General features: G+C 50.0%; 1 protein-coding gene across 1 annotated transcript in view; it reads left to right on the top strand.

Moving 5' to 3' along the window:
- MICALL1 (MICAL-like 1) overlaps nt 1-12,115 on the top strand; it is a 50,981-nt gene that overhangs the window by 16,459 nt on the left and 22,407 nt on the right. The window contains exons 4-6 of the mRNA XM_006890214.1: nt 338-479; nt 6,245-6,333; nt 11,368-11,510. Coding sequence (XP_006890276.1) covers nt 338-479; nt 6,245-6,333; nt 11,368-11,510 — 374 coding nt within the window. The remainder of the gene's footprint in view (nt 1-337; nt 480-6,244; nt 6,334-11,367; nt 11,511-12,115) is intronic.

Here is a 12,115-nt window from a genome sequence, read left to right as displayed (position 1 = left end):
TGTGTGTGTGTGTGTGTGTGTGTGTGTGTGTGTGTACATGACATGTGCGTGCTGGGCTGGAGCTGAGGCAGGGGCTCATAGACCCCAGCACCCCCAAGAGCTGCCCTTGCCTGCAGACCACAATTCCCAAAGCCCCATTGCCCTTCGCCTACACCCCGCTGCCCCCTGCCCAGGTCACTGTGTAGCCTCAAGGGTGGACTAGAGCTGAGAGAGTCCATGTGTACCCTCATTCCTCCGACGGAAGCTGGGTCTAGCTTGGGGGGCGCCCACCACACTGCTATCTCCTCTTCCTGCTGTCTGTTCCTGCACCATCCACGCCTTCACCTTCCCTGACCAGGCCTTTGAGGTGGCTGAGAAGGAGCTGGGGATCCCTGCCCTCCTGGACCCCAATGACATGGTCTCCATGAGCGTCCCCGACTGCCTGAGCATCATGACCTACGTGTCACAGTATTACAACCACTTCTCCAGCCCTGGCCCAGGTGAGCCACGCCCGGCCCTGCGGGGAGGGGGGGCCCTGTGCTGGGAGGTGGAGACCACTCCTCTTCTGAGCTGCAGATCTGGGGAGACAGCTCACCATTCATCACTTCATCGTTGATTCGTTCATGCCGATGTTTCTTGAGTGTCTGCCTTGTTTGGAGCGCTGGTGGTTAGTTATAAGGAGTTGCGCTGCCAAGTTCAAATCCACCAGCTGCTCTGCGGGGAGCGTGGTGGGCAGTCTCCCCTGCGGTTCACTGGCTCTGAAAACGCACTGGAAGGTTAGCGATGACGCGGTTCCTGCTCAGCGGCACGGAACAGCACCTTGTTTGGGTGCTGAACCCCAGATAGGGCTGTGAGCAGGTGCACCCGTGTGGTGCTCGGAGGCTTCTCGGGTGCAGGCAGCAGACCTAGACAATCAACGGAGAAGCTGCACTGAGGTTAAGTTGGTCACGGGAAATGATTGGGACGAGAATGGTGAGAAGAAGAGTTGCTCGACTTGAAGCCAGTCACCACGTTGTATCTGTAGAGACATTTGGGCTGGCGTAGGTTTTGTTATGTATATTTTCACCACAATCATCCTAATAAAAACCCGCAGAGAGCAGTAAGAGAGGAGATAATGTCAGAAGCGGGCAGGCAGGCTGAGCCTGAGTTCCGCTGTCTCTGAGTTCACCTCCCTTCACTTAGCCCCACTTCCTGTTTGCAGACACTTCCCCACGTTTTATCCTCCATCCGGCAGTGTCCCTGGGGGGCTGGTTTCCCCTGATGTGACTCACCTTCAGATCTGAGAGCTGCCAGGCTAGGGGCTCCAGGGTCACCTCTCAGCCCTGCACCAGGTCACAAGGGGACCGACTGCTGACTGTCGGACCAGAGCCCATAGATGCAGGGATCTCTCCGGGGGTGCCTGGGCCTCTCATTCTACAGAAAGGAAAGGCCCAGAGAGGGGAAGCAAGAGGTCCAAGGTCACACAGCAGAAATGCTGAACAGCTTAGACTGGACTTCACTGTACCATAGGTTCTGAGGAGGGGTGGCCTCACCGTCCCCTGCCCCCCCTTCAGTCTCATTTCCTGTGTCTGCTGTTAACCCCATCCCATTTCTTCTTTTTTTTCTTTTATTCTTGTATACTGTTAAATCGGATCCAACTGGCACAGGAGGAGATTGCCCCTCCTTCTCCAGCAGAGCATCTGGTGGATTTGAACTTTGGGATTGAGTCCATTTCTTTTTAAAAAAAAGTGTTTTGTGAAATCAAGTTTTTTCTTTTTACTAAGAGTTAAAAAATCATGCTTCCTGTAGAAAACTTAGAACAGAGAAAAAAAAAACCCATAAAAATGACAGTCTGTTATACCCCACTCAGGACAGCACTGTTGTGTACTGTCGAATCAGCACCGACCCACAGCTGACCCTCCAGTGGGTTTTCAGAGGCTGTAAATCACATGGGAGGAGACTGCCCATCTTGGTCCTGTGGAGCAGATGGTGGATTTGAACTGTGTGCCTTCGAGTTGACTGTGCAGCTCCTCACTCCCAGACCACCAGAGCTCCCTAACACAGCTTTAAGCGCATTAGCCAGGAATTGAACCTGTGTCTCTCGTGTAGGAGGCGAGAATTCTACCCCTGAATCTCCAGTGCTCTTGTCTGAGCAGCGCTGGGGGTTGATAGTTTAACAAGGTATTTCCAGACCACGAAGTCTTAGTGAGGGAAGTCCCAGGTGGAAGTTGGGAGCGAGGACTCAAGTCTGACTCTCCTGTGTGCAGTTCTGTGTGGGTCTTGTGGCCTAGTGGGTACGGGGTGACGTTGCCAACCCAAAGGCATGCAGTTCGAATCCCCTGACTGCTCCTCAGGAGAAAGACTGTCCTGCTCATGAGATTTACTGCCCCTGAAAACTCTGCGAGGGTCAGCGATGAGTCATTTCTGACTCAGTGCCACGTAACAGCGTTTGCAGTCTCCGTGATGATGGCCAGTCACCCCTGTGCAGTGGAGTAAGAAAGAGCGCTCAGCTCGCAGGCTGGATGTGAGAAATAGGGGAGGAGATATCTAAACATCTGGCCTTCACCGAGTGCCCATTGTGAGTATTATTAATACCACGTGGCACCAGTAGCATTTCATTCTCTTACTTAGAATCCCATTTCCACCTTCCCTCTCCCTAAGGGCTCCCTGCGGCCTGAATCCCTCTCTTCTCGGCAGGGCCACGGTGTCAGGGAACTGGGTGGTGCCTGAGCCCATCCTTGGCACTCACTGGGTGCCCCAGGGTCGAGTGAGGGCAGCACGGGGTGGGGCGCCCTTGCCCTGCAGGGGTTCCAGCTTATAAAGACACAGTTGGTGCTGTTCGTGCAACTTGGCCTCGTCTCCCAAACTGTTTTTGCTCCATCTGTTGCTCAACCAAAGAAAACACAGCACTGTGTTCCAGGCCACGGGGAAAGCTGGGCCCCAGATGGCCCTGCCCTGTGCTCTCTGGGCGAGCGGGGGACCCCGGGGGTGGCTCTGACCAGCCTTACTTCTCACTGACCTGCCTTCCTTCGGAGGAGCCTTAGTGGGGCCGTGGTTAAGTGCTTCACTTCGCACCAGCTTTGGACCCACCAGCTGCTCCCGGGGAGAAGGACGTGGTGGTCTGCGTTCATGAGGCTTTACGGCCTGGGAAACGCCATGAGGCAGCTTCTCTTTGTCCCATTCTAGTCTGGAGAGTTAGAGCCGCCTCAGCGGCTGCAGGATTATTTAGTGAAGGGCCTCCCTCAGGGTCTGACCCAGCAGAGACTCCTGTGCCGTGTTCAGCGGGTGTCAGGCCTCATGAGTCCACGTCCTACAGCCAGTTAGGGACCTGGGGATGACCGAGGAAGCCCAGCAGCTCTGGGGAGTCAGAAGAGGAGCACCTGTCCATGAAGGACAGAGAGCAGGTGGCCTCAGTGTCAGGTCCGTCTCATTGTCGCTTCAGAGGACCTGTGTGGTCCATCCTGACCTCCCCTTACTTCGATCCAGCCACCCGCACCTCCTGTTGCTGGCGTTAGCAGCTGCTGAATCAGCCCCCCAACTCATAGCCACTCCGTGCTGATGGGATGAAGTGCTGCCCCGTGCTCCCATCCCCCTCACCATTTGTGGACTGGACCATTGTGATTCACAGGGTTGATGTTCAGAAGTAGATTGTCAGCCGTTTCTTCCTAGTCTCTCTTAGTCCGCTGAAACCACATCCTAGCAACAGACAAGCCTTTGCTGGTGCCTGTGGGTGAGGTGCATTGGCTGGGAATCAAACCCAGGTCTCGTGGATGGTGAGGATCCCTTCACTGAACTACCCCTGCTGTCACCCCACCTGCAGTCAGACTGAATTCCCTGAATTCTCTTCAGAGCTGAGTCTTTCCTCTTACTCACCTTCCTGCCCAGTACGCCATTCTTCTGCTCTGTTCCTCACCTTGACTGATCCTTTCTTTATGTTGTTGATTGCCTTCAAGTTGAGCACGACTCATAGCGACCCTATGAACAGAAAGCCTGAAGCCCCTCTACAACTATCAACATTTATCAAAGTTCATAGAGTTTCCGGAGGCATGTTATTTAGGAAGTGGATGCCACTCCTGCGTCCAAGATCCTTTCTTACTCGTCTCTAATCTTTAACCCACATTTTGCCTCCTCCATGCAGTCTACCCTGATTGGTACTCCTGCAGGTGCTCTTAGAGCCTCCTCCTCTTCCTGAATCTGTGAGACTCCGGTTGTAAAATTTTAATTGTTCATCCCTCTGCCCATGTGCAGGGAGCACTGGTGGCCTAGTCATAAAGAGTTGCACTGCCAGCCCAGTGGCATACAGTTCGAATCTACCAGCCTATTGATGTGAGAAAGGACATCTCCAGTTTATTGTTGATGTTATGTGCTGTCAAGTCCACCACGATTCTTGGCAACCCTGCCCTATCCTGAGCCAGTCTCACTCTCTCTGATACTCCTACCCTCATTATCCCAGTTACTATGTCAGTCCTTCTCATCTAGGAAATTCAACTCTTGCAGTGTCCCTCAACCCTTCCAAGCATGACATCCTTCCCCAGAGATTGGTCTGTCCTGGCTACATGCCCAAAATATCTGAGTTGGAGTCTCAAAGTCCTTGCCTCCATGGAACAGCTTAGTTTCACCCTTTCTGGGACAGGCCTGCTTGTTCTCTTGGTAGTCCATGGCGTGTTCAGTACTCTGCTCCAGCACCACAACTCAAAGGTATCAGTTCTTCTGTCATCTCTAGTCACTGTCTAACTCACTGATGCATAGCAAGTAATTGCAAAGGCCATGGCCTGGCTCAGGTGCACCTTAGCCTCTAGACTGACATCCTTGCTCTTCAGCACTCTGAAGAGGTCCCTGACTGCAGATTTACCTAATGCAATTCATATTTTGATTTCCTGTCTGCTGTAAGGTTGTGTCATCAGGGTAACATAGGCCAACAAGCTGCTTACCTGTGCAGGTCGCAGCCTGTGAAAACTGACCAGAGGGTCAGCTGTACATCATTTCATAACAACTTCTCATGTAGACTGCTTCTGGAGTTTACAACCATCTAAACTCAGTCCTTAGCGTTTTTATTCCTTCCTTAAGCAAATACTTGCAGAGTCCCTGCTATGTGCCAGCATTTCAGGAGTTGCTTGGGAGACAGCTGTCCTCATAGAGCTTGAGTTCTAATGGTGGGGGGCGGGGGGTGGGCAGAATCCGTAAGTAATATAATGCCACGTGAGCGCAATGGAGAACAGGAGACCAGGTGATGGAATGAAAGGTGCCTGCTGTAGGTAGGATGTCTCTTGGACGATGTCCCGTCTAGCTGAGCCTTGGGTCCAGGTGGGTGTGAGGAGGAGGAGAAGGGAGCCAGGTGAAGGTCTGGGAGGTGCATGTGGCCGAAGGGACAGCAGTGGTGATGCCTGGACGCTGTGGGGCGGGGACATTGGGAAGGTTACTGTGGACTTGATTAGGCTGCTGGGCTTCCAGAATTTTTGACCATGACTCACTGCAAGAGATACATTTCTCAGCACAATCCAAGTTCATGCACACATATGTATGTGAAACAAGTTTCAGGACATGGTTCTTCCCCTTGGCACGCATGACATGTGCAGATCTTTCCTAGCCTAACTCCTTTACAAGACGTGCTGGCTGCAGTCAGCTAGATTGATATTATGGAACATGACCTTAAACCTGGCAAATGTGGCTTTAGGGGTACCATAAAGAATCTGAATTTTACTTTATTTTAGTTATCAGATAGTGAAACAGAATTCTCTTTCTTTCTTTCTAAGTGGTATACAGGGTTTTTTAAGTTTTGTATTTTGTTTTAATCACAAGGTGCTCAATGACTTGGTTCTGGGATATCCCTGCCTATGAAGGACAGCTTCTGTGACCAGGGAACCATTTTATTTTCCAGAAACTTCTGGCAGCATCACATAGCACCCTTGTTTTCCTTCTCTTCAACCTCTATACCCAGGTGGGAGGGTGCTACCCCTGCTGCCACGTGCTGGGGCTGGCCTGGTCCTGTCATGGTGACCTGTACCCAGGGAGGGTGCTGCCCCCTCTGCCATGTGCTGGGGCTGGCCTAGTCCTCTCACAGTGACATTTCCGTGTCTCCTTGTCCCTGTGCTGTAGCAGCTTTGCTCTCCTGGGAGGAGCTCCTAGTCTCGCTAAGGCAAACCCTGCTCCTGACTCACCTCACAGGGCCTCCTGCTCACAAGGGCAGTGACTCAGACCTCCCACCCAGGGTGGGGGAAGGGCACGGCCAGGCCGCCTGGGACGGGGTCTCCACCTGCCTCAGGGCCTCTCTCCTATCTCTTGGCAGCTGGTGTGTCACCACCTGGAAGGGGCCTGGCGCCCTCCTCCCCACCTGCTGAAGCAGCCACCCCTGTGGAGCCAGGAGACTCAACCCAGGTAGAGGTGGAGGGCCAGTGGGTGCTGGGGAGGGTGGGTGGGCACTGGGGAGGGTCGATTGTTACAGCTGTCAGTACAGTGACCGAGATCCTGTTGTGTGCAAGACCCCATGGGCTTTAGAAATATAGTTCTCAGGGGCCCCCAGAGATGGAGGGCCCATGTCAGGCCCATGTCTGTGTGTCCTGTGTCTTTCTCCAGGGCTCAGGGTGGGGTCAGATGACACCAGGCCCAGGAAGGGCCAGGAGGTGGTCATGGTCCTACTTAGTCATTATGGGATTGTTCTAAGCCTGGAGTCTCTCTGCTGAAGTTGAATTTCCTCAATTTTATTTCCTTCTTTTGGAGGCCTGAAAAGTTTGATTATGGGCCCTGATATGCAGATAAGGAGGCTGAGGGTCTGAGAGGTTTGATCATTCATCCAAGGAGGCTCAGACGGGCAGTGGGGTCAAGCCAAGCTCCTGCCCAACACCAAGTCCAAGGAGCTTAGAGCTGGTGCCACCAGCCCCTCATATCTGGATGGCACTTCAGAGTTTATGAGGGGCATGTGCTGCTTGCTGGAGGGGTTCAGGATGGCTGTGAGCCAGACCCCGAGTGGGCGCCCCTGCAATGCCTGTGGCCGAGGTCGGCAAGGACTGAGCCCCGAAGTGTGAACGGCTTGCTGGAGGTCACAGTGCTTAGAAGTAGAGAAGTGATGTGAACCAGCCCCGGCTGGAGGAGGGGAGGACCACACGCAGAGCCAAGGACCCATGGCCACCAGAGAGGGCCGAGGGGAGGGGCCCTCAGCGACGGGAAGTCAGGACTGTGTGCTTCCAGCCTGGCCCGGTCACCTTGAGCCTCTCTTCCTCTCTTGGGGCCTCAGTTTCTTTGTTTGTAAATCAATGACAGTCTCCTTTCCTCTGCCCTCTCCAGAGACCATTGACATTGTGGATAATTCTCTGTGGGATCTTCCTTTGTGAATTCACCCTTTGCTAAAATTCCTCATCGCGTGCCGTGGAATTGTAGTGACTGTTGGACAGAGTAGACTGTTCCCATGCAGTTTCCTAAGCTGATGTCTCTGTGGGAGCTGACTGTCAGGTCATTTCCCCCATCAAGCTGATGCGGGTCTGAACCACCAGCCTTTGAGTTAGTAATCAAGCATTTAACCATTGTACCACTAAAAAAAACCTTTAAACTCATTGTGTGATGGAGTCAGAAATCAACTCCTGGCTGACCCTTCAGCAGGTTTTCAGAGGCGGTAATTGCTTGAGAGGGGATTGCCTTTCTGAATCCCGTGGAGCAGCTGGTGGTTTCGAACCAGTTACCTTTGGGTCTGCAGTACAATTCCCTACCGAGTAGGCCACCAGAGCTCCACTGCACCACTAGGACTCCTAAAAAACCATATTGTGACCCCAGAATCATTACTTGTGGGCCTTTGGGGTCAATCGTGAGCATGCAAAGTGGCAAAAATTTGAATGCTCTGCCTTACTGATTTAATAACTGCTGTAAACATGTAGTGTCAACAATAAGCATCTAGTGCCAAGCTTTTTCTTTTTTCATGCTTAGAAAAGATTTTTTAAATACTGGTTTTCTTACAAAGTTTGTATACATTGTTTTTCACACTGGATCTTTCCCAGTGCCTTTTACCTCCTCCTACCCATCAAATTGTGCGACCCTATGATTACCCCCCTGCCTACCCTTAGACCTCTGCTCCCACTCTCCCCCTCTTGGATCTTCACACCCATTTTACTAGTTATATTTCTATTTCTATAATAATGGTCTTGTACAGTACTTGTCCCTATCAGTCTGAGTTAGTTCACTTAGCATAATGCACTCCAGTCTCTCCCAAGGTAGGTAGTAGTTTCCTCAATCATTGCTCAGTGCCAAACTTTTTGCATTTTTGTTTTTGTTGGTGATTTTGCTGTTCAAAATGACACACCAGCATAGTTACTGAAGGCTGTCTTGTGTTCTTGAGCAGCGAGGCCGTGATGTGGAGAAAATGCATGTGTTAGATGGCTGTTATTCAGGATTGAGGGTCAGAAGTCTTGCTTGTGAGTTCAGTGTTAGTGAATCTACAGTGCATGCTGGCAGTTCAGGCTTGCTGGCGTGGAGACCTTCCACTAGGCTTGCAAGGCTGTGAATTGCACGGGAGGAGATTGCCCGTTTTTCTCTCTCTGAGCTGCTGGTGGCTCTGAGTGGTCAGAGAGGTGCAGCCTTTGGATTAGCAGCATGTCTTTAAACAGAAACAAAAGGCCTGAGTAGTGTGATGGTGAATCGTTCGGCTGCTAACCCAAAGGTCCGTGGTTTGAATCCCCTGACTGTTCCATGGGAGAAAAGACCCAGTAACTCCCGCTCCTATGCGAGGTCACCGGGAAGGCAACCCGATGAGGCAGGTGGGGTGCTCTCAGTCCTGTAGGACTGCTGTGAGTTGGAATACACGCAAAGGCAGTATGTTTAAGAAGAAAGACACTTAAGACAAAGTTAAGTATTGATCGGTTATCAAGCATTTTTTAAATTTTTATTTTATTTTATTTTATTATTTTTGTGTGAGTGTACCGTCAAATCAGATCTGACTGGTACAGGAGGAGATTGTCCCTCCTTCCCCGGCAGAGCATCTGGTGGATTCGAACCATGATCAAGCATGTTGTGGAAAGAGGCTTGTGGGAAGCTGGCCCTGTATCTCCCCAGATCAGTGTTTGCTAATTCCATTTGTTGCAGCTTTATAGGGCAGAACTGCCTGATTGATCCGTCTTAGCATCATGAAGTCTTCTTTGGAGGAAGAAGGGGGCTCTCTACTCTGTGCTGCTCTGGTAGAGATACCAAAGTGGTGGCTGGAACAGAAAAATCGATTCTCTTGCAATTTAAGAGGCTAGAAGTCCAAATTTAGGGTGCCGGCTCACAGGGAAGGCTTTTTCTCTGTTCTGGAGGAAGGTCCTTGTCTGCTTCTGCATCTGTGGGCTTGTGGTCTTTGGAGAGCTCTCCATATCTCTTGGCCTTCCCTTGTGCCAAGGAACTTTCTAGAACAGAGTCATTGGTCCACAGGATGTGCTGCTCTCCTGGTCATCTTTCCTGTTGATGCTGAAGTTCTCCCTTTGTACTTGCTTCTCTTTCCTTGATTTCTCATAAGACAAAGGTGATAGAGGCCACACCCCTTTCATCAGATCAAGGTTGTGACTTCATGACGGGTGATGCATCCCACCCACCCCAGGGAAAGTTTACAAAGCGAATTGGTTTCCCATTCAACCATCTGTTCACGTTTTATTTCTAAAATTAATTATAATGCCCACTGTGTAATCACACTGTTCTCACATACTTTGGACATGTTAGGAGAGGCTATTCCTTGGAAGTGGACATCATTCTTGGAGAGGTGAAGGGTCAGAAAAGGAGAGGAAGACTGTCAACCAGATACATTGACGCAGTGACTATAGCAATGGGCTCAAGTGTATCAGAGATGATGAAGGGAGCACAGGAGAAGACAGGGTTCAGTTCTCCTGTTCATAGAGTCCCTGTGAGTTGTACTTGATTTGATGGCACCTAACAACAACAACAACAGTCTCACCCCAGTCCCCTCCCAACTAATTGATTACTTCTCAGATCATGTCTAGGGGATGATTACATCATGACATAACTGCCTCTAATCTTGCCTTTTTAGCATCAAGAGGTTAGGATCCAACATACAGGACAATTACACTATACTGAAACCTATGACCTTGCCAACTTGACACATGTTTTGGGAAGCCATAATTTAATCATTGACAGGAAATGTTCTTTTTCTTTTGTAAAGTATCCTTTGAGTGTACATTTACAGAGTTAATTGGTGCTTCATTCAACATTGTGTTTTATAATTTTCATTATAATGTGCACAATGGAGCACACTCTTCCCACTCCCTCCCTATAGCTCTCATTTCCATTAGTCCTTCTAGTCTCCTCCTTCCTGCCTCTGGGCTTTCTCCTGGGTCACATGTCTCTCCCTTTACGCTACAAGGTGGCTATTATAAAATGTGCGTGACTCTCTAGTGGTGTGACTTACTGGTTGACCTGTAGGCTTGTTTCTTGTTTGGCAGAATCATGAGTTTTGTTTCAGGTCCAAAGCCTGAGTAAGGCATGTAGTCTCGGGGTTCTGCCAGTCTCTGTCAGAATGGAAATCCTGGCTTTGTTATGTGTCTGATGGGTTTTTTTTGTTGTTTTGTTTTGTAGTTACTATGTATTTTTTTATTATTAATAATTTAAATGAAAATTTACAGAGACTTTGAATTTCCATTCATTCATTGTTGCAATTTTTTCCCTGCCTACCCCTTCCCCCCCCTCCCAGTACTCTCTTCTCTTTGAAAAGTAAAAGAAAAATTCTTTCATTATTTTACAATCCCTCCCCCCAGGTCCACTCCACTATGCAGCCTTCATTCTGGACTCCTGTCATGACAATAATACCTAATCACATATCCCTTTTAAACAGTTTTCTCCTTCATCAGTTTCAGTGCAGTATACATTACTGAACCAATCTTTCTCAGTCTCCCTCCAACCCCGATGTCAGTCCTGTTTTACAACAGTGGCACTATGCAGTATTTGTCCTTTTGTGACTGAGATACTTCACTCAGCATAATGTCCTCCAGGGTCACCCATTTTGAATAATATTTCATGAGTTCCTTGTTTTTCAATGCAGCGTAGTATTCCATTATGTGAATATACCACAGCTTCTCTATCCATTTGTTTGTTGATGGGCTCTTAGGTTGTTTCCAACTCCTTGCTATTGTGAACAAAGCTGCGATAAACATGGGTGTGTATGTGTCTGAGTTTATTTTTTCTTAAATTTTTTTAATTTTAATAATTTTAGTGAACATTTACAGAGATTTTGGATTTCCATTATTCATTGTTGCACTTTTCTCCCTGCCCAGCCTTCCCCCCGTGTCTGAGTTTTGTTCCACATGTCCCCCACTCTGGCCCTTTAGGGTGGTCGCTGGTGGCACTGTCTAGCTCTGGTTTCAGGTCATGGGAACAGGGATGTCTCCGGACAGGGTTGGTTAATGGCTGTGTTTCCTGATTTGCCCTCCCCATTTCCTGTAGGGCGAGGAGCTCCCCTCAGACAGCCTGTCGGAGCAGGGCACCCACCGGACCCCCAGCAGCACATGTGCCGCCTGCCAGCAGCACGTGCACTTGGTGCAGAGGTACCTGGCCGATGGCAAGCTTTACCACCGGCATTGCTTCAGGTGAGTGGCTCCAAGGAGCCGGGGGCAAGTCTGCTGTTGTCATGTTTCAGCTCCATTTCACCGATGAACAAACTGAGGCTTAGTGAGACGAAAAGCCGCACTCAGCCACTCAGAGATTTGGGAGTGAGGGCTCAGAGCTGCTACTGCTTCCGAGCTCTTTCAGGAGAATAACCTGATGATAAATTAAGGAGTCCTGGTGCAGTGATTAAGTCCTTGACTGCTAACCAAGAGATTGGCAGTTCAAATCCAGAAGCTGCTTTTTAGGAGAATGATACAGCCATCTGCTTCTGTAAATGCTAAGGGGCAGTTCTGCTATGTCTGCAGGGCTACTGTGAGTTAGAATCAACTCATAGAAGTGAGGTTTTAATGTATGTATATAGAGGGAGTTCTGGTGGCTTAGGGGTAAGGAGTTGTACTGCCAGTCCCAACGGGCATGGTTTGAATCCACTAGGAGAAGGATGGGCAGTCTTCTCCTGTGAGATTTACTGCCTCTGGAAACCCACCGGAGGCTCAGCTCTGAGTTGGTTCTGACCTAAACCCCACACGACAATGACAGCGGCAGCACCATGCTCTTAGGAGTTCTCAGCTGGTGCAGGTGATTGGGT

Source organism: Elephantulus edwardii, unplaced genomic scaffold (genome assembly GCF_000299155.1).
Source record: "Elephantulus edwardii isolate Elephantulus edwardi_28Jun2011 unplaced genomic scaffold, EleEdw1.0 scaffold00086, whole genome shotgun sequence".
Taxonomy (NCBI): Eukaryota; Metazoa; Chordata; class Mammalia; order Macroscelidea; family Macroscelididae; genus Elephantulus; species Elephantulus edwardii.
Note: the sequence above shows the minus strand (reverse complement) of the source record. Positions and strands in the feature narration are given on the sequence as shown.